Source organism: Thamnophis elegans, chromosome 11, assembly GCF_009769535.1.
Source record: "Thamnophis elegans isolate rThaEle1 chromosome 11, rThaEle1.pri, whole genome shotgun sequence".
NCBI classification, from domain to species: Eukaryota; Metazoa; Chordata; class Lepidosauria; order Squamata; family Colubridae; genus Thamnophis; species Thamnophis elegans.
The window spans coordinates 25,482,011-25,508,230 of record NC_045551.1 but is presented as its reverse complement, the minus strand read 5'-3'; the positions used below and the strand labels follow the sequence as shown (position 1 = coordinate 25,508,230).

Sequence of the window (26,220 nt, the reverse complement as noted above, 5' to 3'; positions counted from 1 at the left end):
TGTGAGCATGCACGCGTGTGCTCTTGCTTCACTTCTGCCACCTGTGTATGCACAGAACTTCCCGCGCATGTGCAGAGCATCAAAAACGGGATGTGATGACACCTGGGTGGGTGGGCGGAGCCTCCTACCACCACCACCAGCTCACCCAAACCAGATAGAACCGGCTGAATAGCACCACTGATCGTGGCTCTTGAAAAGCTGTCTCTACATCCCCTTTGAAAATATCCCTCCTGTCCGCATATTAAGAAATGTTGGCACCTTGATCCAGATAGCATCCAGATAGATCCTCCTTACACCAAGAGCATTTCAACTGTTCATCTGGCAGCTGAAAGCTTGGATGTCACTTGTCATTTTGCATAGTTGCAAAACTTTTCAGGTCTTCCCTTTCAGTTCTCCTTTTCCTCTTCCTTTCTTTTTCTGCTTCCGTTATCTCTTCCTTTAATTTTTCTCTCTGCTCATACAAAGTTGGCAAATCTGCACAAGTCCAATATTTCTATTGGCTGATTGATAAATGAAAGTGAGACTAGGATATGCTGGACCTTGGGTTGCTTATGTCTAGGTGGGCATAATCCTAGCTGGGCATGGGCAACCCTGGTTTCCAGCAGAGAAACCCAGATGGCATCAGGCATCTCTCCCACTATATCTTACATTGAAACTGTGACCAATTCAGCAGCTTTCACCCTATTTCTTCCAATGCCTCCAGTAGGTTTTCTTTTGCCTGGCTGTACTTGTCCCAATGACTAGCCATGCTGTAATCCCAATCATGCTGAGAATACTGAATACTGTGAATGCTGAGAATACTGAGAGAATGTGGAGATTATCGAGAGAACACTGAACACTTTGTGGAGTATTGTATGTATTATTGTACTGTTGGAACACCACTCAAGTAGCCAGGCGGCGCTGAACCATCTTGCGAATTTTGTGGTGCCATCTGTGGCGAGAGGCGGGCTGGGACTACCTGACCACTGGGGCCGAGGGGGCTTGTTGGAGCCTGGAAGAGCTGGCTGAGACCGTCTTGGCTACCGTGGAGACAGCTATCGGAGACTGTTTTGGGGGGACCCGACCCCCTTGATTGTCTGATGCCTCCATCTGCTGTCTGTGCTGCTGCAGGGTCAGGCTAGGGACAGAGTAGGGTTAGATTAGAATTATTGGGTGGGGTTAGTTTAGTTTAAGATTAGGATTAAGGTTAGGGTTAGGGTGGGGGTGGGGTTGCTAGCCTGATGGCCTACCGGTTGGCTGCCACCACTGGGAGTGTTACGGTACAGCTGGGAGTGGGGCTTGTTCCTCCCCCCCTTTTTACCGTGGGGTTTCCCTGGCTCCGGTGTGTCGTTTTGTTCCCGAGGGAAGGGGTGTTTCTGGCCTGTCGTCGCCTATGGCTGGCCCTGCAACTTTCGTTGCTATATCCACCGCCTACGGCCTACTTGCCTCCCAGACATTTCCTGGCCTTGCCCTCTGGACCATCGTTGGGGAGCGAATTGGAGCCTATGACTTTATTGCAATTCTGGGCTTCCTGTTTATACCCCCACTGACTTTTTGCAAGCTTATTACAGTAATGAGAGGACTGGGAAGTGTGGCTCTCTCTTTAATTGCTATCACCATATGTGTCTCTCATCATTTTCTGGATCTCGGCCTCTCGCATGGGAGGTCTTGGACATTACTCCCTCCTCGGCTATTTCGGACTATATTCGAACAATTTGCTATATTGCACAGTTTTTATAATTTTTATAATTTTTAATTTTTATAATTTTTAATTGTATGGAGAGCGCTTGGTATGATTGTGGTTGACTGAATGTTCCCACTTTTATTATGATATTGTTGTTCCCTTGTTTTTAACTTGTTTGTGGGGATTGACTGATTGTATGTGTGCGTATGTGTGGTGGGCCGGGAGTATAGCTGGGTACCTCCTACACTGAGTGCTTTGGCAGAAGTGTCAGGGGGGCCCAGGCCTAATCCCGCCCTTGGATTTGTGTGTCGAAGGGCCTGCTGGTGAATCCGGCGGCCAGGGGAGAGGGTGGAGGGACCATAGATGCGGGAGTGGGCCGGAACATTAGGGTCATAACGGGGAGGGGCAGATATGGCGGGAACTTCAGGGTGAGCCATTACCGGGGAAGGAGGGTTCCCTGCGTCATAGGGATCCCTCCTTCCGGCCCTGTTAGTTCCAAGGCCAGATGGCGGGAGTAGTCAGGACCCTGGTCTCAGGTTGTTGTTGCTAAATGCCAGGTCTGTGGTTCACAAAGCTCCCCTCGTCCATGACCTAATTTTAGACGAGGGGGCAGACCTGGCATGTATTACTGAAACCTGGCTGGGCCCGGAGGGAGGAGTCCCCCTCACTGAAATGTGCCCAGAGGGTTTTCAGGTGCTTCATCAACCGTGACCCCAGGAAAGGGGTGGGGGAGTGGCCATTGTTATCCAAAAGTCTTTAGTTCCTGGTAGGATCCCTGCTCTGGAGCTTGTCGGGTGTGAGTCCTTGCTGGTGAAGTTGGACCTTGTGGGTCAAGTGGGCTCGTTGTTAATGTACCTGCCTCCCAACAGCGTGGCAACAGCCCTCCCCTCGCTTCTTGAGTCAGTAGCTGAGCTGGCAGTTGAGTTCCCCAGACTTATGATCCTGGGGGACTTCAATCAGCCTTTGCTCGGTGAGCACTCTGATGGAGCGCAGGAGTTCATGGCTTCCATGACAGCCATGGGCTTGACTCAAGTAATTCGGGGCCTGACTCACTCTGCAGGTCACATGCTCGACCTCGTATTTCTCTCGGAGCAGTGGAGTTGTGATCTTGGTTTGAGGGGTAGTGAGATCTTGCCCCTGTCATGGTCGGACCACTTCCTACTGAGGCTCGACTTTCGGAGACCAATCCCCCACTGTAGGGAGGAGGAGCCGATTAGGTGGTTCCACCCCAGGCATCTTATGGATCCTCAGGGTTTCCAGACGGCGCTTGGTGTTGTGCCTGATACTCTCGCCCACAGTCCGGTGGAGACCTTAATTGCTGCTTGGAACTCAGCAGCATCTGAGGCTCTCCACCAGATTGCACCTTTACAGCCGATCCGAGGCAGTGGATCCAGGAGGGCTCCTTGGTTCACCGAGGACCTCCGGGAGATGAAGCGCCAAAAGAGACGCCTAGAGCGCCGCTGGAGGTCCAGTAAATCCGAGTCAGACCGAGCACTATTAAAAGCTTGCATCGGACCATACCTTCTGGCAATCCGGACAGCTAAGAACACCTATATTGCCGCTCTGATTGCGTCCGCTGAGTTGTGCCCAGCCGCCTTGTTTAGGGTAACCCGCTCCCTCCTGAATGGGAGGGTTGCAGATAATCCCTTACGAGGTAGAGCGGAGGAGTTTGTCCAGTTCCTCGCGGACAAAGTTGCTCGGCTTCGGACAGACCTGGACTCCAATTGCGCAGAGCCAGCCGAGGTACCGGGAGAAGGTCTTGAGTGACATCTCTGGATTGATTTTCAACTTGTTACTCCTGATGAAGTGGACAAGGCCATGGGAGCGGTGAGTGCCGCCACGTGTGCACTGGACCCGTGCCCCTCCTGGCTGGTCGCGAACAGCAAGGAGGTGACGCGGGGCTGGATCCAGGTGATAGTGAACGCCTCTCTTCGGGAGGGCTTCTTTCCCCCACCATTGAAGGCAGCGGTGGTGAGACCCCTCCTGAAGAAGCCATCTCTAGATCCAGCCACTTTGAATAACTACCGTCCAGTCTCCAACCTTCCCTTCGTTGGGAAGGTTGTTGAGAAAGTGGTGGCCTTTCAGCTCCGACGGTCCTTGGATGAAGCTGATTATCTGGATCCCTTTCAGTGAAAACCAGGTTTTCAGGAAGCAAAATCACTTATCCAAGTGTCCCTTTGAATCAGGTTTACAGAAAGCAAATCACTTATCCAAGTGCCTCTCACGAACAACGAACCACGACCGATGAATGACAAACCACGAAGTTGACTTCTGCAACTCAGGCATGGCACCATCCATCATCTTTTATCTGCAGAAGACGACACTAACGAGCAACAGCTGCTCATTATTCCTGCATCCCGACTCAACTCACAGCAAACTTCTGCTGAATCACAACAGTTACTGGTCTGGGATAGCAACTGTTTTTCAGCCTATTTGTCCTTGTTTTTATTGTCCTGTACCATCTGCCAGATGGCAATATTGAAAAAGAAGGGTGCCCAGGATGAGATGGATCTTTAAGAATGTTTTGAACTTTCTTTTTTTATTATTATTTAAAAAAAATTAATTTCAATTTAAAACAAGTACAACATCTTTCTTTACATGCTATAGAAAGTGTATCAGTCGGTCACAAATAAACTTTGGTACATCTCCTCCACAGTCAACAAACATAACTCATGTTGGAAGAAGGCAGGGCTTAGCAGTGAGAAGACGGAGTTTCAGGCTATTCCCGAAATTCCCCTATTCCGAAGGATTTTTGGATGGGTCATGGACCCTAGCTGTCCCGGAGAAGACAGTGAAAGGTGAGGGGAGACCTAGTGACCTCAGAGACGTTCGCAAAGTCTCTGGGGGGGGGGGCTTGGTATTAACCCCTCCTGCCAATTCCTTTTTGGATTAGCTGTATGCTAACTGAAACTGCAGGTTGCCCCTAAGAATGGTAGAAGTGATGTCATCTGGTAAGCTGATTTTATTATTCAAAGAGAGACGGTCCGCACTAAAAATTTAAGCTAATTGAAACCAAAGAATAGAAGAACTTAGCGGCGAATTGGTCTTTTTTTTTATGGATTTATGGCCGGTGGTTACTTTATTTCTTAAACACTTCAAGGAATTCTTCGACATTCCCCCCCCCCCCCGTGACTCCTTCTAAGTGGGTTGTAAAGCTAACCTTCTACTAATTAGCCCTTCACGATCTGTCACTTTTATTGCTTGGCTGTGTTTAAGATCAGACAAGATTGCACAATTTCCAGCGTGTTTTTACTTGCAAATTCTAACTACGACACATCATGGCATCGGAATATATTTCTAAGGGCTCATTCCAGATTCTTCTTTCCGCATTTCGAAAGCTGTTTGATTCATTTCAAAAATTTGAAAAAAAATTGGATTACTTGACTTTAAAATATGAAGGAAAAGGTGAGATCGTTGAATGTTTGAATGTTCCTGAAATACAAGTGGAAAATGTGAGAAATGACGTCTGGTCTATCTCAGAGGAAGAAAGGAATGCCATGCTGGAAAGGGGGGGAGCTATAAAGAAGATTCATTTTAAGAGACAGAGCGCAGAATGACTTATACTATTTAAGCATAGATAAAGATGGGGGGCTGAGCTTAACACAAAGAGTTTCTTTTTTTTTCTTTTTTCTTTGTTCTTTTCTTTTTTTTGTTTTTTTTCCCCTTAATATATTACTTTTATTTTTAATCCATACGAACATAAGATACTTTAGATAGAAGGCAGTGCCAGGTGTGGGCCCTGGGAAGTTGGGAGGAGTAGGGATGGGGATTTATGGGGGGTGGGTGGGTGGGTGTTAACATAGTCTCAATAAGAACAAGAATGCACTTATATACGGTTCTTTTTTTTTTCCCTTTTTTTTCTCTTTTCTTTCTTTATATTTTTTTTTCCTTGGTTTATTTTACTTTTTATCAGATTATAATAAACAACACTTGAATAAAGGAATACACCAAGGAGGGAGGTAGAGGGAAAGAGGAGGGAGGAGTAAGGAAGGAGTAAGGGGAATGTAAGGAGGGTGTGTTGGGAGTAAGGGGAGAAGGAAGGTTTGAGGGGAAAGGGAAGTAGGAGGGGAGCGTTAGAGGGAGGAAAGGAAAGTTGGAGGGGGTAGATGGGGTGTATGGAGGATGGAAGTGTCAGGTGGGGTTGTGAATGATGAGTTGTGTTTTCTTTTTTATTTTTTTTTTGTTTTTTTTCTTTTATTTTTTTTTTCTTATAGCAAATACCCTGTATATAAGTGATTGTAAAATGGAATGTGAAAATGAATAAAATATATTTTAAACAAGAGACAGAGCGCAGGAGAAATGAAAACTCCACCCTTGAGAATTAAAGTCAACTTGAAAAGTTTTACAAGCCTGGGACAACATTATTATCTCATCAGTGACATTCTGAGCAAAAAGGTGCGAAGATATCCCTGTTTGGACTTGCTTATAAAAACATTTGGTAAATTTATTCAACGAATGGCAATAGAATTGAGAAGATTTTGCTATTGGAGAGACATAGGCTGACAGATGGAAGAATACAACTTAAAATTAGCTAAATCTGATTACTCTTATTTGTAATAGATATAGCTGAATAATAATTGATATTGATAGTAATGTATATAATGTGGAGTTGATATGATAAATAATAATTGGATATGAGAAAGGAAGGTTGGAAATACTTTTGGGCTACACATAAATAATAACCTTTATATTACAATATTGTGATAATCACAATAATTATCACTACTAAAAAATAAAATAAAATATATACAGTTAAATATTAATTAATATGGGGAAAATGTTATGATATATGATACAATTACAAAGAAGGGAGAATGATAATAAATTATATTGCATGGAGGATGGAATTCTTGGTATTAAATATGATGGATATTCAGTTAAAATAGGATATGAGGATTTGATGTCAATAGAGGATTTTACAAACAAGTAAATGAAATGTCAGCATGTAGTTATGAATTAACTTTTTGGCACAGTTAAGGTTGAAAGACGTTTAAATAATTGTAGTTAACTAGAAGTGGAGGTATAATGATGTCAATATGGTAAACATCTGAGTTAAGATATTTGAATTAATATGAATTAATGGAAGAGATGCACCAAAACGTATTGTAACCAGCTGATATACTTTTTTTCCCTTATATATATAATATAAACCTGTGTTTTTTTTCTTTTTTCTTTTTTTCCTCCCTGCCTTGTCTTTTGTTCTTTTTGTCTCCTTTGTTTTTGTCTTTTTTGTTTTTGTTTTTGTTTTTTGTTTTGATTTTTTCTTTTCCCACTGGTGTGGGCATGTATTGTTTAAGATCTTTATTATTATCAATATTTTCAAATAATAATTACAGTCAAATGAAAATGGATATATGACAATGGTGATAAGTATGAATATCTGAGTTAAAATACTTGAGTTAATATGAGTTATGTTTGTTGACTGTGGAGGAGATGTACCAAAGCTTATTTGTGACTGACTGATACATTTTCTATAACATGTAAAGAAAGATATTGTACTTGTTTTAAATTGAAATAATAATAACAATAAAAAAAAGAATTTAAAAAAAAACATAACTCATGTTAACTCAAGCATTTTAACTCAGATATTCATACATATCACCATCGTCATATATCCATTTTCATTTGACTGTAATTATTATTTAAAAATATTGATAATAATAATACTCTTGAACAATACATGCCCACACCAGTGGGAAAATAAAAAATAAAAAACAACAACAACAAAAACATTAAAAAAAAAGACAAAAAGAACAAAAGACAAGGCAGGGAGGAAAAAAAAAGAAAAAAAAAGAAAAAAAACACAGGTATATATTATAAAAAAAAGTATATCAGCTGGTTACAACATGTTTTGGTGCATATCTTCCATTAATTCATATTAATTCAAATATCTTAGCTCAAATGTTTACCATATTGACATCATTATACCTCCACTTTTAGTTAACTACAGTTATTTAAACATCCTTCAACCTTAACTATGCCAAAGAGTTAATCCATAACCACATGCTGACATTTCATTTACTTGTTTGTAAAATCCTCTATTAACATCAAATCCTCATATCCTATTTTAGCTGAACATCCATAATATTTAATACCAAAAATTCCATCTTCCATGCAATATAATTTATTATCATTCTCCCTTCTTTATGTAGTTATATCGTATATCATAACATTTTCCCCATATTAATTAACATTTAACTGTATATTTTATTTTTAGTAGTGATAATTATTGTGATTAATAACCTTTATATATAGCCCAAAAGTATTTCCAACCTTCCTTTCTCATATCAATTATTATTTATCGTATCAACTCCACATTATATACATTACTATCAATATCAATTATTATTCAGCTATATCTATTACAAATAAGAGTAATTAGATTTAGCTAATTTTAAGTTGTATTCTTCCATCTGTCAGCCTATGTCTCTCCAATAACAAAACCTTCTCAGTCCTATTGCCATTCGTTGAATAGATTTACCAAATGTTTTTATAAGCAAGTCCAAACAGGGATATCTTCGCACCTTTTTGCTCAGGATGTCTCTGATGAGATAATAATGTTGTCCCAGGCTTGTTAAACTTTTCAAATTGACTTTAATTCTCAAGGGTGGAATTCTCATTTCTCCTACGCTCTGTCTCTTAAAATGAATCTTCTTTATAGCTCCCCCCCTTTCCAGCATAGCATTTCTTTCTTCCTCCGAGATAAACCAGACGCCATTTCTCACATTTTCCATTTGTATTTCAGGAACATTCAAACATTCCACGTTCTCACCTTTTCCTTCATATTTTAATGTCAAATAATCCAATTTTTTTTCAAATCTTTGATATGAATCAAACAGCTTTCGAAATGCGGAAAAAAGTATTTGAAGTGAGCCCTTGGGAATATAATTCGACGCCATGTTGTGTCGCAGTTAGAGACTCTAAGGTATTTGCAAGTAAAAACACGCTGGGAGCTGTGCGATCTTATCTGATCTTAGACCAACACAGCCAAGCAATAAAAGTGTCAAATCGTGAAGGGCCAATTAGTAGTAGGTTGATTTTACAACCCACTTAGAAAGAGTCAGGGGGGAATGTTGAAGAATTCCTTAAAGTGTTTAAGAAATAGGGTAACCACCGGCCATAAATCCATTAAAAAAAAACCAATTCGCCGCTAGATTCTTCTGTTCTTTGGTTTCAATTAGCTTAAATTTTAGTGCGGACCGTCTCTCTTTGAGTAATAAAATCAGCTTACCAGTTGAATCCACTTAAACCATTCTTAGGGGCAACCTGCAGTTTCAGTTAGCATACAGCTAATCCAGAAAGGAGTTGGCAGGAGGGGTTAATTCCAAGCCCCCCCAGAGACTTTGCGAACGTCTCTGAGGTCACTGGATCTCCCCTCACCTTTCACTGTCTTCTCCGGGACAGCTAGGGTCCGATGACCCATCCAAAATTCCTTTGGAATAGGGGAATTTCAGGAATAGCCTGAAACTCCGTCTTCTCACTGCTAAGCCCTGCCTTCTTCCAAGAATGTTTTGAACTTTCTTAAGGCAGCGGGAACGACAAAGCTCTTCCAAGGAGGGGAGAGGGCAACCAATGATCCTTTGGGCAATGATGTTAACCCTCTGGAGCGTTCTCCTATCTGCCACTGTGCAATTAGCAAACCATACACAGGTGCAGTAAGTTAAGATACTCTCTCTAGTGCAGCAGAAGATCACCAGCATTTTTTCATTCAGTTGTTGTTTCTTGAGAAGTCTCAGGTAGTATAACCTCTGCTTGGCCCTTTTGACCTCACCTTTTGAAGGTGAGGACCCCAGGTTAGGTCCTTTTTTATGGTAACACCCAAAAACTTTAAACTGACCGCTTGCTCCACTTTATCTCCGCTTGAAAACCAAGGGCTGGATATCTGATCTATTCCTTCTGTAGTCCACTTTAAGCTCCTTGATCATATTGGTGTTATGGATCAAATTATTGTCGATGAAATCAATTGATCCACCTCATCTCGACAGGCAGTCTCATTCCCCCTGGAGATGTTTTATCATCTGAAAATTTAATAATAGTATTACTGGTGTGAGTGGGAAAGCAGTCATGTATATAAAGAGTATAGAGTAAGGGACTCAACACACAATCCTGTAGTGTACAAATGTTAAGAATAAGGGCCGAGGAGGTATGATTACATAATCTGACCCTCTGAAAGCATCCAGACAGGAGATATATAATCCAAAGGCAGATTGAATGAGAAAGCCCAGGGTCCAGAAGTTTAAACACTAGTCTATGTGGAAGAATTGTGTTAAATACAGAACTAAAATCTACAAAAAGCGTCCTCACTTGTTGAGTTTTTACATGTATTGGGTAGTAGAAATGGGGAGCACTGATCTGTTAACTACAACCATTCTATTTTCTTTCAATGCATAGAAAAGCACTGAGACACACAGAGAAACTCAAAAGTTTATAAAGATTATAGCAAGATTACATTTAGTTCACTTCAAGTGGATTTAAAAAATGCAAATATTCTATAATAAAAAGGGTAGGTGTCAAATTTCCAAATTAATGTGCATTATGCATGTTATACCCACAAGCCCCAGTTCAATTTGTTCTTTGCTGCAATAAAAAAATATGTTAACCTGTGAATATGGAGAAACTGCTGATGAAGGTAAAACTTGCTTTTCAACAGTGACATTCATAAGCATAATTTCTATATAGGGAGTCCTAATTTACAACATTTGGGACTGGAACTTCTGTCACCTAATTTTGCAACTTTTTTTGTTAACAAAATCACTGCAGTTATTAGTTGAATCATAGGGTCATTAAACAAATCCAGCTTTGTGTGAGGGCGATATGGCTGCGACATGTCATCCCATTGATCGCCAGGTTGATTTGGTTGATCTAATTGGCTAGGCATGTCCTCTCCATGTGCGCCCCTCCCAAAGCTGTACACTCAGTGGAAGACAATGACCATCCCAGACAGAAGGGGTGTACCAATCTTCGTTCAAGGGTATACAATACTGCGCTCCCGTTAGAATCTTCAAACAAGCTCCATCCAGCTTTCCTCTTTGACTTTGCTTGTTGGAAACCAGCTGGAAAGGTCACAAATGGTCATCATATGACCCGATGTCACTGCAATCGTCATAAACACATGCCTGAATTATGATCATGTGACCACAGGGAAACTGAAATGTTCATAAGCCTGAAAACTGATTGTAAGTCACATTTTTCAATGGCATCGTAAATTTGAAGTCATTAAATGAATGGACATAAGTCGGGAATAACTGTAATGGAAACAAAGAGTGAAATCTTAGCTTTTATAACACCATCTTTTGGGTTTATACACAAACTGCATTCATTATCTCCACACAAATCATAGAAAAGAACAAGTTTACAATGAATTAAAAAGAACATTGCAAAACTTTTGCAATAAGAATTTATTCAAACAGTTAATTTAAAATTGATACTGTAATATTTACTATAAGTAGAATCAATACTATTCTTAAATTATGTTGACAGGAGACCTGCCACTAGAAAATCATACCCAATGGATTCCAACAGTATAGAAAGCATTTTAGGTGAAAATGCAATTTGGGCAATAGTCATTAAATCAGCAAATTACTTCCTTTGAGACAATGTTTTAAATAGAACTGAATGATGCCACTTGTTTTATTCATATTTAACAATTGTTCTGATCTATTTTCTAGGTGACTGGCATAAACAAAAATGCAATATGTTTAATATTTTTCTTTTCTTCTACAATGAATTTTATATGACAGAAAGGATAAATAAACTCACTGAAAGTCAACATTTTAAAATATACATAGGCTATCTGAAAAACTAATGTAGGCTACTAATGGTAAAATATATCTGTACATAAATGAGTTGTTAAGTTGTTTTGTTTCCCATGGTTTCATTGTAATTATAGTTCACGCTTGAGAATGCACTGGATTTTAAAAAAAATGAGTACACTAATTAATGAACACATTAATAGTATTTTTATGAAATAACACAAGTATTCAATTTTCTGCAAACTGCACATATTTATGACTTCATATGAACAAATTTAATGAGAAGAAAACCATATTTTTAGCATTTTCACATCTGCATGAAAAAATGAAAATAAAAGCAATTGAAGTTTTCATTTCTCTTACTCTTTTCTAAGAAACAGTTTATCTTCTATACCAAATACAATTCCACTGCATTTGAAACCCTCTACAAATTCAGGCCAGCACAATATAAAACACTTGTCTGGCATGAAATCTCAGTGACATTTTTTGAGATAAACATAAATGGTGACATCAGCCCTTTGGGCTCAAAGATTTGCATTTACAAGCCATCAATTTTTTATTTATTTTCATCTGGCATAATCTACTCAAACCAATTTTCCTTCAATAAAAACTGTATGGCATCATCATATCCATCTTGATATAGTGATTCCATCTTCTCCTGGCTTGGTGGAAATAGAGCTTGATGAAGTCTTAGAAAGTTGCCAATGGATAACTGCATCCAAGAAGGAAAAAGAAGCAGAATATGTTTTTGCTTAATTAATTACATTTTGATATAATGCATTATTTCATACCAATTGTATTCTTGCATTTGCTAAACCATAAAGTGCTTGATTTTGTTAATGGTATATAAATCATGGTGTCAACTTGTAAAGCATTTCCATGCCTATTGACATTGCAAGAAAGTAGGGGGAGAATTCCACGAATACCTTCAACCATGGTGTATCTCAGATTTCTACAGCAGGCCTGTGAGGCGTGAAATTTTACAATCTAAAGCTGGTGGATGTGATTTATGACACAGACACAGGGGAAGGGAGATACAGAGGTAAAGTTCAGCCACCATTAAATGGAAATCAGATCTGGCTCCGTGGCAGGAAAATGCCAAAATGTTGCTCCTAATAAATGACTGGATTTCCCTTGAACTTTGTCTCGAGCCTCGTAAATTAATTAGGACATCTTTTGGGAACCTCACACATGGCTTATGACTTGCAATATTTGAGGCCAATCAAATGGGTGTATTTAATAAACCATGGGGAAGCAATCATGGCTTAGATTGTTGTGAGAACCTCGGGACTGCAAGGTTTCACAAAATTTATCCAACATACAGCACTTAGATATAATTATATTAATTAGAACATTAATTAAATTAAAATCTAAAGCAAAATGGTTTTCCTAATCTAATTATTTTCACCATCCTAGAAAACTGAAACAGAATAGAGACATTTCTAAAATGTTTTTAAAAAGATAATCAAATATTTTGCCCCTTTTGTAACATTTGAACCATGTTTTAAAATATTTATTGGTATGTTAAGCATATAGTTTTCATACCTATTTTTACTTGATGTACTGTCAAGGGAAAATTGCACTACAATTATCCAGTAGTTAACTACTAAATTTTAGTGATTTGATTTTGAAGCATAAAGATCAAATTAATGAACCTGGACCTGATGTCCTCCACCACAGAGGTGGCCAGTAATAGTTTGTCTAATGCAGGGGTGTCAAACCGGTGGCCCATGGGCCGGATGCATCACATGCAGAGCATGGCCACCCCAGCTTCCCGAAGGAAAAAAACATTACGAAATATCATGATGGCAATGTGACACCATGAGTGACACCCGTAGTCTAATGTCTTACCCTCTTAATCTTCACTGCTATTTTTAATTAGGATTAGGACCAGATTGAAATTTCCTAGCTTCACATTATAATAATAGGGAGCTGAATATAATGTACTGTTCTACTATATATGCCCCAAAATAAAGACACGACTAGATTACTTTTTTTAGCACATCTTTCTAAATAACAAAGAGTAATTCTAAAACTGTGGAATAAATCATTTTCCTTGCATAACTCACCATGATGTCTTGCTTTGCAACTTTAGCATAAATATCCACTCGTCCTTTGTTTTCTGGGCAAATGTCCAGCCGGCCACAAAAAGGAGAAACAGTCACAGTTCGGCCTTTTGACAAGATAGGTAGGCCATTGGATAAGCCACCATCAATCCATTTCTAGTGAAAACAGTTATGCTCTATTAATAATTAATTGCTTTATTACCTGTCTACATACATATCAGGATACCATTTCCTGTGTCAAAACCTTGATTCTCTCAGGGAGAGAATCACAACTCTTAATCTGTATTATGCATTTTTTAATTCTCTAACTTGTATCATCTGTGTGTCATCTATAAAGCCTTATTGTTTCAACATCTAACCTAATTTCTAGTTTTCCTTGTTTCTTCTCTATCCTATTACTTTTAGTCCTTTCTTGATGAAAACTTCTAAACCTGAACACTCTGTTGAAATATTTTAGCTTATCCTTTCAAAGATTTTGGATTTTTTCGTCTATAGGCAAGATGGTTGCAATTATTCTTTTAAAGAGAACAGAAAGATACCGTATTTATGCATGTATCTTTTCAGGTACATAATGCTCTAAATCCGGGGTGTCCAATCTTGGCAAATTTAAGGCTTGAGGACTTCAACTTTCAGAATGTCAATGCTGATGGTAGTCAAGTGGTACTGTGGCATCCAAGGTCCTTGTTATTATTGGTACCATCTTTGCTATCTTTTGCAACAGTTGTTCTACTTCTATATTAAGGTCTTTATATTTTGTGATTTTTCTCTTGTTCTTTCTCTTTTATTCTGTCTCCAGGTAAAGGTAGACCTCAACAAATGGTCATTTAGTGACCATTCAAAGTTACAATAGCACTGAAAAAAAGTGACTTATGATCATTTTTCACAATTAAAACCATTGTAAAATCCCCATGGTCACATGATTAAAATTAAGACACTTGACTGACTCATATGGTTGCCGTGTCCCAGGTCAGTGATCCCGTTTTGTGACCTTCTGAAAAGCAAAGTCAATGTGGAATGTGGATTCACTTAACTGTGATAAGAGAGGTCATAAAATGGGGCAAAATTAAATTGACAGTTGTCTCACTTCACAACATAAATTTTGGGCTCAATTTTGGTCACGTCAAGGACTACATGTATGTCAATATTATTGTTATTATTGAAACAGTAATAAAACCCTCCCAACAAAACATTAGAGAGACATATTTTCACAACAAACCCTCACTCTTTTTCTTCTACTACACCACAGAATCATCAATTACATTATTTAAAATTCAGACACTATTTCATCCTCAGGTCTTGTCTCTAGCAATTCACTATTACAAAGAAGATGCTGTAGCATAATGTATAAATCTACTTAAAAGAAATCATAGAGCATGACAAACATGTTTAGGATATATACTAAGTATTTAAACCTGTGTAACTATAGAAGTATTTGTTTTAGATTACTCTACATTGCTTCATGGATTACTGAATTTATAATCAGGATAAATGAATAAGTCTGTTTTCCTTATCCCTTATAAGTCAGTATAAACTCCCACAACATGAAGCTCATTAAAAAAAAGCATTGTAAAAATCCCACTACTATCTGGAGATCAATAATATACTTTAGTGCACAGCATTAAACAATTTTACTCCAATAAAGAGAATCTCAGCTATTTGCAGTATGAGAGACAATGCACAAGAAAAAAAAACAGATGGCCATACAACTGTTGGAATATTTGTAATCCAACACAGCAAACAATATAATTACTAGACTTTTAATGTCTGCACAACAAAAGGAATTTTAACATCTCCATAGCTCAAAATATAGCAAGTTGTGTCTATGGCAGCATTCTCTTATGCAAAAAATTATCTAGTTCTCTCAGCCATGTGATATACTCCAGACAAGAAGCATACCCAGAACTACTTGCTCTAACTTTATTGTGAAGTTACACGAACATATTGTTGCAAGTCTGAAAGTACATCTGTTCCTTCTTGCCTTTATAGCTCAAGAAGCTAGGGAGGGTCCCTTCTGAGACGTTTGACACACCTCCATTTCTTCTTTGGGCTAAGCTGCCTCTTACCTGACTTTTATCTAGCATGCAGTTCTTTCTCTTGTCTCCCAAGGTCATTCTCACAAGTACAGAAGTTACTTCCTAGGATGTTTCTAACGAAGAAAACTGCCCATATTGTACTGATATTTTCTTTGCTTTAATAATAACCAGAAGTGTCAATTGCATGAGACATCTACAGTATTTCATTAATTTTAACATCAGGAACATTCCATGCCATTTCAGAAGCCCATTATGAGTGATATCTTTTGCCAAAGCAAATCTTGAAGCATAACATCACATAATTGGTTTTCAAGGCCATAATGCTTCAAAGGTGACATGTTAATACAAGTTCTTAAAAAATCAAATAGTGATGATCAGCCTAATTGATATGAGGATTTTTTGCAACATGCATAAAAAACACAGTATCTAGAATAAGAACTCTAATTATACAGACCTGTCCTTTATAATCCACTGCATTTATTCCTGCATAAAGAGGAATAAAACTGCTGGCTAATAAAGCCTAGAAAACATAGGAAAAATATGCGTAATTCTTATCTTATTTTCTTAACTGAGGAGAAATACTGAATAATAACAATTCTATTTTAACTCTTCTTTCAGACAATACGATTTATAATTATCAAATAATGTACATGTGGCTAGATGGGAGTGAAGAGAAAAGAGTAGATCCATTTTAGAGTTAAAACCCAGGTAATCCCATTTGTCTACAATGTAAGATATATTTTTTAATCCTTTCTGTCAGTACTGGACCAAGCCACCTATATTATCTTAGCATGAGACTTTAAAGAGAAACATTTATGGGTGTTACTTAACAACTTCTTTGCATAGCAATAGAAATTCTGGTCTCAATTGTGGTCATAAGTTGAGGACTACCCATAAAGGCCAGTTGTTAAGATTTCCAAGACAATTAGGTCATGAATTCCTGCCTATAAATATGTCAACAGTCTTCATTTTTAAAGCAAGGGAGTTGTTCAAGTGAGGAACATGAAGAGCTTGCAGGCAAAAACTAATAAAACCTAAACTCTTAAGACTCTGGAGACAACTGGGTGATTTCACTTATAGGAGTAATATGCAACTTTCCTACCTTAACAAGATCTTCCCTGGAGGCAAAATGTGAAAGCAAATAATTTTTTCCATTCTTAGTACTAGTGACTGATATAAAGAGGCGATTTTCTGCTATCTCATGGGCATTAGGGGGGAGGATTGAATCAATGTAGCCACTATGGAAAAAACAGAGTAAATATTAGTCCACTTTAATAATTAAACAACTTCTAAATAATTTAGAAAAAAACAAATGCTGCATTTCTCTATAGTAACTATCACAAACGCAGTATCTCTGATGTACCATTTATTGGAGAATTTACAGAAAACCAAATTTGGCAGAATAAATATTTACAATCTTACCTAAGTTTTGTCATGAGATCATAACCAGGTGTTAGTGGTCCAAAATAGAGTCTTCTAGTATCTTCAGCAAGTTGGTAGGTAATATTTGTACATTTCTGAAAAAAGTTTAAACAAATGTAAACACAGCTCCTCTCAACACATTAATTCAATCACGTGAAACATTTAACTGACTTTTTAACATATGTATGCATAAGGATACGGATGAATAGACAGACAGATAACAGGGATGTAATTTGGGGAAGGTTTGTTTTTTTATACACTCCAAATCTTTAAAATGCTACATATTAATAAGCAGGCTTCCTAATTAGAATTCATTTAAGAAAACGTAACTGTGAGCCTTATGATTGGACCTCTATTTAATAAAAGAAAAATCATACAATTAAGAAAATATGTAGCCTCAAATAGAGAAGGGTCCAAAATCATGTTACTAGAGTACTCTACTCTTCCACTGGTTAAATAATTATTTTTAAAACTTTTTTTAGTGAAGTTCCTATGATTAAAAAAAGGTGCCTCTCCTACATATACAGTACCTTATATGTATATGTATTATGAGCTTTTGTCTCTTAGAAACCCCATGTATCAAAGTATTAGAACACAGGTGTGAATAGTGCTTTGTTACCAATATTGATAAACGAAGTAAAACTCATTATGTTCCTACCCTCAGGAGACATCATAATTTTAATGAAAGTTATCATATTACTGAAGCTAAAGTAAATGAATATCAACATGGAAGCAAAGAAAGACTTCTGAAATCATGCTAAGAATTGTGGTAAAGAAAAAGAAAAGCTACAGAGACATGGAAAAAAGACAGACTTTTATTACTTTTATAATGTACAGTTTATAAGGTGTAAATATTACCAGTAAATTATCCATTTATGGAATTATAAACTTACATATTTTGATGCCTACTTGACCATGTCATAGACTGATTGTAAATACAGGTAGACATTTTTTTAAAATTCTTATTTGTCTCATAATATTTCAAATGATAAGGATACATCAAAAGCTGCTAATTTATTTCCATTGAACTTTATTGAACTTTAATTTATTTCCATCTACTTTAATGATGCCTAAATTTTTGTCCAGCTATAGTGTAGTTTCCGAACTATAAAGGATTAGGATGAGCAGAAGAGATCCTGGAATTTATGAAAAGAATCAGTTTTAAATCGAAGAAAACTGTAGGTGACAATGTTTAGTTATTTTAATACACAGACTTTCAATATGTAATTTATTAAGATAAATCCTCATTAAAATGCAAAACTAGCTAACAGCTGCAGGTAGCATATGGGCAATCCCGATGATACTGGAATTAAAGTTGGTTAAACAACAGTGATTTTCACCATTGACTTCTCAAACTCTTAAAAGGATGTGACCAAGGTAGCTGCAGTAGCCTTAGTTGAAATATGGCCTAGAGATAAAAGCATGGTCATCTGATTTATAAGTTAACTGTAAACAATAAGCTCAGTGCATAAATCCTGATCAGATGCAGCTGAACTAGGCTAGTATAAAACTAGGCAATATACTAAGTTAATGAAATACAAAATAAATAAAATTGTATTGTAACCTATAGAACAAAGTGAAGATACTATGCAGATACTTCCCAAGTTATACAATCCAATTTTTGGGAATCAATTCCATTCCCAGCTTCACTTGCACACAAACACACACCACTCTTAGAATCAAGCCTTGTTCTCTCAGAAGCTACCTCCACTTTTTGTCACTTACCTGCCCTGCTTGCTATAGTTGTTCATTCTACCACAAACACTTAGGATATACAAACAGTTCTTAAAACCTAAGATTTGTAATAGCAAATCCTATTAATAATCCTAATAGCAAATTTGTAATTACAAGTGCCACATAGGTTGGAAATTATCGCCAAACAGTATAGAATTGTTGTCAACTGTACAGACTCACTTTCCATGACTTTGTGGCTGCCCTTATAAATTTCATATTGAATATTAATAAATAACATATTCTAGCACATATAAAGGCTTTTCATCCACATTTAATAGGTGGTGAAGGAAGAGCAGCACATGCTGTTACCACACCTATTTCAATCATATTAGTCATATCAGTCCTATTTGCAGACAAGACTTACTCAGAAATATCTCAGTGACCATTAACATTTCCATATATATGATAGTTGAATAAGACAATTACCTAATTTACTCCACAGGTGAACATGGAACTTACCAGGACTGTGAGTTAATGGTTAATAATTGTCAGTATATACTGGACTCTACCCTTCATAATGTTTAAGTTGTGACATGACTGGTCAGTTATGATTGATACAAATTTACACGTTCTGCAGCAATTGTTCAGCAAATCACCATAGTCATTAAACAAATCTGCAGTTATGAAGCAAACACTGCAGTCATTAAGCAAACAAATGCTTTCCTGTGGGCATGGTTTTGCTAAAAACCTGAAGTGCCAATTTTTGGCAAGACTGCTGTAAAACATCATCACATGATGGCAGGAATGCTGCAAACAGCCATAAATGCAGCTCTATTGCTAAGCGCATAAAGTTCAATGACTGCAGGGGAACAGAACAACCGTTGGAACAACAAATCTGGGTCATAAGTGATGCCAAGTAGGTACATCATAACTTCGAGCAGTCACTAAGTGACTGGTTTTAATGAAGGATACTTGTAGCTTGCTTAATGGAGGTACCTGAAAATAAATCTAATTTTTGTTTTGCAGAACAAGTTAATACTGCAAATTTACAAGCCACAGTAACTGGTTTAGCCAGATGTGCCATGTCAAAATTAACCAGTTCATATTATAACTTATGGTGTTAACATTATATCTTAAGGTGTTATATCAGAACATGTTTTTTTTAATCTGTAGAAATAACAACCCTGTTTCTAATCTTCATCATTGTAATCTTTCTTATTTCTTCAAAGACAAAATAAAATACATCTGCAAATGCAAATTAAAATGAGTGAAATCAATTTGTTGTTGCACTTTTCTCCTCTGTAAAGTGTCTTTGCTAACACATTTAAATACATCCTGCGGTTTTGTAACCAGACATTGGTCTTATTTTCAAAAGCTTAGCTGAGATCATCCAAAGCAGGTAGAATTAAGGTGTGTTTTCAAGATTACAAGTTCTTCTTCACAATTACCTCAATACTTTCTGGCACTGTTAAAAGAACAGTGGCAGTCAAAGCTCCTGAAGATGCTCCTGCAAAGGCCTTCACAACCTTCAATAACTTCTTACCATGTCTGCAAAGAGCAGATGCTGCCCCCAAGTGGTAGATCCCCAGAAAGCCAGAGGCCGCAAAGGATAAATTGAGATGTTTCATCTTTGCTGTGGAAAGGAAATTTTAAAAGGAAATAGTTAAGATTTCCCAAACATTTTCTTCAAAATATTACATATATTAGACTAAATTAAAACTGAACAGAGATATAGTGCATTCAGAAAGTATTCAGACCCCCTCCACTTTTGTCAATTTTGTTATGCTGAAGCCTGATTCTACAGTTGTTGAAATTCATTTTTTTTCTCATTAATCTACACTCAGTACCCAATGACAAAATGAAAACACAATTTTAGAAATCTCTGGAATTTTATTAAAAAGAAAATATTACATTGGCATAAGTATTTTGTTGAAGCACCTTTGGGAACAATTACATTCTTGAGCCTTTTTTATGTATGATGCGATAAGCTTTGCTGGATTGGGGAATTTTCGGCCATTCTTCCTTGCAAAATCTGTCAAGGTCAGTCAGGTTGGATGGCAACCATTGGAAGACAGCCATTTTCAGGTCCCTCCAGACATGTTCAATAGAGTTCTGTCAGGGCACTGGCTGAGCCACTCTAGGAGTCTAGGACATTCACAGAGTTGTCCCTACGCCATTTCTGTGTTGTCCTGGTTGTGTACTTAGGATCATTGTCATGTTGGAAAGTGAACCTTCAGCCCAGTCTGAGGTCCTTAGCACTGTGGTAAATGCTGTCAACTGTCCAGTTGGCGAATCCAGAAAAAGAAACTCCTGGGACATTATTTTACTAAGAGTATGAACTTTACTGAATAAATCCACATTGGCACAGAAGCAAAATCAGCTCTGGGCTTCCCGTGGAAAAGAATGCATAGTTCATTCCCCCTTTCCCCTCGGGCCACCCAGAGTCCATTGCGTCCACCAATCACTTCTGCTAATTTTGTTGAAAACCAGCCAGCCACACTGTGACTTCTGCTCCGAGTGTCCTTGAAGGGGGGAACAATGTCTCAAGGTAACTAATGATGCTTGGATGCCATTCCAATTCACCACCACCTTTTCCTTTGTCAAGCTGAGAGCAAAGCAGAATATAGGTGAAAGTCAAGTCAGTCTTGACACAGGTTTTCATCAATGAGGGTATGGCTGTATTTTACTCCAGTCAGCTTTCTCTCCATGACCAGTCTCTCCTGCTGAAAAACACCCCACAACATGATCCTGCCACCATCGCACTTCACTGTTGTGAGGATATTGGGTGGGTGATGAGTGGTGCCTGATTTCCTCCAGACAGAACGTTTAGAATTGAGGCTAAACAGTTCGATCTTGATTTCATCTGAGCAGAGAATCTTGTTCCTCACAGTCTGAGAGTTTTCAGGTGCTATTTTGCAAACTCCAAGTGGGCTTTCATGTGTTTTTACTGAGAGGCTTCTGACTAGTCACTCTATCATAAAGCCCAGTGGAAAGCTGCAGTGATGGTTGTCCTTTTGGAACTCTGTCCCATTTCCACCCAGGACTTGTGCAGTCAGGCTGACTGACCATCGGGTTCTTGGTCACCTCTTACTAAGGCCCTTCTCCCCTGATTGTTTAGTTTGATCAGGCAACCAGCTCTTGGAAGAGTCCTAGTTGTGCCAAACTTCTTCCGTTTGAGAATTATGAATGCCACTGTGCTCTTACGAACTTTCACTGCAGCATAAATGTAATTGTAGCCTTCCCCAGATCTGTGCCTTGCAATAATCCTGTCTCTGAGCTATGCAGGCAGTTCCTTTGACCTCATGGCTTTTGCTCTGCTACAATATGTATTGTCAGCTGTGAGGCCTTCTATAGAGAGGTGTGTGTCTTTCCAAATCATGTCCAATCAATTTAATTTATCACAGGTAGACTCCAATCAAGGTGTAGAAACATGGCAGCAACTATCAAGAGAAATGGGAGGCACCTGAGCTAAATTTCAAGTGTTGTTGCAAAGGGTCTGAATACTTATTCCAATACTATATTTCAGGTTTTTTTATTTTTAATAAATTTACAGACATTTCTAAAAGTGTGTTTTCACTTTGTCATTATAGGGTACTAAGTGTAGATTAATGAGGAAAAATAAATTTCAACAACAGCAGAATCAGGCTGCAGCGTAAAAAAATTGACAAAAGTGAATGGGGTCTGAATACTTTCTGAATGCACTGTAGGTTGTGGTTTATCATTAGGGATAATATTCTCTATCACAATATGTTGGTTTGTGTGCTATTATTAGGTTAAGAGGTATGTTTTCTGTCTCCAATTAACAGCTGGTACTTGGAGGAGATGGAAGAACACATTATAGATAATGTTTTAAATAAACTAGTGGTAACTATTTCAGGTCATATAGGTCAATGCAGAGGGGAAACAACTTAATCATAAATTTTGATTAACATAGCTCACTAACATGGCTATAGACTATCTTTGAAAATCACCAAAATAAGTACTCTGGACTTTCCTAATTCCTTGCAATTTAATTAACTAATTTAAAATAGTGCATAATGGACATTTATTGCAATGCATCTTTTTTTCAGGATTCAACTAATTAAGTGAAAAATTTACAGTGTAAGGTATCTTAGCACGCATTTCACAGTAGCAAATATTACCACAGCAAGAAAATGAGATGCCAGGGGATGCTAGTTTGCACATTCAACTATATGATTAGCCTATTTGGATGGAGAAAAAAACCCACAAATACAACATCAGAGAACTGGTGGTAAAAGACTCTAAAGAAAGCATTAAAATATATTAAATAATCAGTACACAACACAATGAGCACAGCTATAGCTTGGAACAAAAGAAAATGATGCTTCTGGTGCAATGTTTGATATTTCCATTTCAGGATAAATTGGAGATGCTTTGCATAAACTCCATAGTAGCATGGATTTACCACTGAGGATTTTATTGATGGTGTCTGGTGTATATATTTTTACTGAAAAGACAAGACTGACATGTATGCTCTGATTCATAAGCATTCATATTATCAACAAAGAAACTGAAACAGAAATGAACGAGGTAAATGAATGCAGGAAGAAATCTGCGATTAGTGCTTAGAATTTTGCTATTATTGCCTTAAAAAAAGGTTTTTCATATAATCTGCTTAATATTTCTAATATTTCTGAGCTCTTTAGGGTTTTCTGGTTTTTCTAAATATTTGCATTGAAAGATATCACACTTTATGAAGGTCCAATACAAAGGGAGCATGAATGAAATAACGTCAATATTTAATGGCTTTTTAATTTATTTAATAAACATAAAAAAAATTTTTTAAATGTGCCCGGATGAAAAGATTAATTGGCAATAATCACGCCTTGGATAAACCTCATTGGCTTTGATATTGCCACTGCACAAAGCTACATACATACCAGGATGAAAAAAGAAACTTCGAAGTTAATTCAATTCAATTAAGAAGATTTCTATTGGCAGGAAAAAAATACTTCATTAAACCATCAGTTCTGCCATATTGTATGTTTTAGAAAGACAGTGAACAAAGATGGATCAAAATTGACCTTTTAGATAAATACTTTATTTTTAGGAGGTAAGTCCATATGAAGAAGTGGATGGCAATCATAATAGTGCAAAAATCAGGGGTGGGTGGGGTGGATTCATACACAACTATTCATACACAACTCACTATATGCAACACTTGAATTAGTGTTCATATAGCAAAATTCAGTAGTACATGAGAGCAACTTGTTTATTGCACATGCAATAGTACAAACCATTGTAAAATTCTACAGAAAATAACAAAATTTATAAAATGCATTATCAAGAAAGAGACAGTAGTAATAGGTTAATGACATGTAATTCAATTTTCAATTGGGTAAACAGAATAATGTTGGTGAGAGATTAATAGAATTTTTCAAAGGGAATTCATCAGTTCTTCAATACTAACTTCAACTTCCATATAAATGGACATCACTGGATACACAACACTGGCAATAAATCAACTACATAAGAGGAAACAGAAGATGAAAAAATACAATTCAGTCAGCCAGGCCTATTTCAGTTGCAGGTTATGAAATAACCGTGTGTAGTGTGAGAGTGTCTGAAGTATATCAAACTGTATCAAATAAGTATGATAAACTTGGCAAATATGCAGTAAAGATAGTAGATATAGATTTTACTATAGAAGTCTAGTCTAAATATAAGATTGAAATACAGAACAAATTCAGTATGCTTAGAATAACTAAGTTGGAAGGGACCTTGGAGGTCTTTGAGTCCAACCCCCTGCTTAGGCAGAAAACCCTATATCACTTCAAATAAATGGTTACCCAATCTCTTCTTTAAAACTTCCAGTGTTGGAACCTTTATAACTTCTGGAGGCAAGTTGTCCCACTGATTAATTGTTCTAAATGTCAGGAAAAGTCTCCTAAGTTCTAAATTGCTTCTCTCCTTGTTTCTGACCATTGCTTCTTGCCATACTCTCAGGTGGTTTGGAGAATAGCTCGACTCCCTCCTTTTTGTGGCAGCCCCTGAGATATTGGAATACTGCTATCATGTCACCCTAGTCCTTCTTTTCATCAGATTAGACATACCCAGTTCCAGCAACCGTTCTTAATTCACATGAATCTGAAGAGTTATGAAAAGAAATAATAAAACAAAAACTGTAGCAGAAACAGATATTCCCAAATTTCAAAAATGGAAGAGAAAAAATGAATGAGATGTACATATTCTTTATAGCAAGCCAGGTTCCAACTTGCTTTTTGAGGATTGTAGTGATAAAAATAGCATCTTTACATTATGCCTTGAATAATGTATCAATAAAATACACAAAGGACGGCTAATGAAGACAACAGAAAAAGGTTTATTACTACAGCATAGATTTTTATTGTGTAATCTACATTAGGAAATGGAATATATTATGGCTAGTTTGTGTGCCAGAATACCTGCTACTATAAGGACTGTTCAGAATAAAAACTCCTATTATAAGAAATAAAATGCAAAAACAAAGCAGATTGCAAAAAATAAAGAACAAAGCTGGCTAGTGTTCCTATATCTGCTTATTATATACAGTGGTACCTCAGTATTCATCATTAATCAGTTCCAGAAAAAAAAAACAGCATGGGTGACTTCCTGCCCACCCTCTGGGGCTGTCCCCTGCTTCCTTTTGCAGCAACCTTCCTGAAATAGCTGACTTCTTGTCCATTCTCCGCAGCCATCCCTCTCTTCCTATTGCAGTGCATCAAGTACCAAACAAACGAGTACTGGGACAACATTTTCACATCAAAATACAACAGTGCTCTACATGGGGCTACCCTTGAAAAGCATTCGGAGACTACAGTTAGTCCAGAATGCAGCCGTGCAAGCGATATTGTTACATCTGTCCTCCGCGAGCTGCACTGGCTACCGATTGGTCTCCGGACGCAATTCAAGGTGTTGGTCATTACCTTTAAAGCCCTACATGGCTTAGGACCAGCGTACCTGCGAGACCGCCTACTGCCACATACCTCCCAACGGCCAATAAGATCCCATAGGGTGGGCCTCCTTTGGATGCCGTCAGCCAGTCAGTGCCGGCTGGCAGGCCCCCGAAGAAGAGCCTTCTCTGTGGCTGCTCCGACCCTTTGGAATCAGCTACCCCCCGAGGTCTGGACCTTGCCCACTCTCATGGCCTTCAGGAAGGCTGTTAAAATCTGGCTGTTCCGGCAGGCCTGGGGCTGTTGACCTTATTGAAAGGTCCAGCCCCGACTAGAACGAATGCGTGTTGTGAATTTTAAATTATTTTTTATTTTTCTTTTTTTCCCTCCCCCCCCCTTTTTTTTTCTTTCACTTTGTAAGCCGCCCAGAGTCCTGTGGGATTGGGCGGCTTATAAATTTAATAAATAAATAAAAACAGGTACAAAATTTGACAATTTTTGAAGCAGTCAAATATGAATCCAAAGTAAGCATCCAAAGCATAGTGGAGTACTGAGGTACCATTGTACATTATAAGACTATGAGATTGGAACAGTTTACACAGTGGTGGAATTCAAAATTTTTTACTAAATTTTTTTACTACCAGTTCTGTGGGCATAGCTTAGTGGGCATGGCATGGCTTGGTGGGCGTGGCAGGGGAAAGATACTGTAAAATCTCC

The 26,220-nt window shown here is 37.8% G+C and overlaps 1 protein-coding gene and 1 non-coding gene across 9 annotated transcripts in view; both read right to left on the bottom strand.

Moving 5' to 3' along the window:
* Positions 1 to 10,528: 10,528 nt before the first annotated feature.
* PNPLA4 (patatin like phospholipase domain containing 4) overlaps positions 10,529 to 26,220 on the bottom strand; it is a 28,792-nt gene continuing 13,100 nt past the window's right edge. For 7 of the 8 annotated variants that reach the window (XM_032226733.1, XM_032226734.1, XM_032226731.1 and 4 more), the window contains 6 exons: positions 20,059 to 20,243; positions 16,937 to 17,031; positions 16,617 to 16,752; positions 15,969 to 16,034; positions 13,485 to 13,637; positions 10,529 to 12,127 (listed from right to left, as the gene is read on the bottom strand). In XM_032226733.1, coding sequence (XP_032082624.1) covers positions 11,996 to 12,127; positions 13,485 to 13,637; positions 15,969 to 16,034; positions 16,617 to 16,752; positions 16,937 to 17,031; positions 20,059 to 20,243 — 767 coding nt within the window. In that variant the 3' untranslated portion in view covers positions 10,529 to 11,995. Of the gene's footprint in view, positions 12,128 to 13,484; positions 13,638 to 15,968; positions 16,035 to 16,616; positions 16,753 to 16,936; positions 17,032 to 20,058; positions 20,244 to 26,220 lie in introns of those variants that run through there. The other variant, XM_032226738.1, reaches the window with a different exon arrangement.
* LOC116515156 lies at positions 23,365 to 23,501 on the bottom strand. The gene has a single exon (XR_004256209.1). It is a non-coding gene; the product is annotated as a U4 spliceosomal RNA (small nuclear RNA).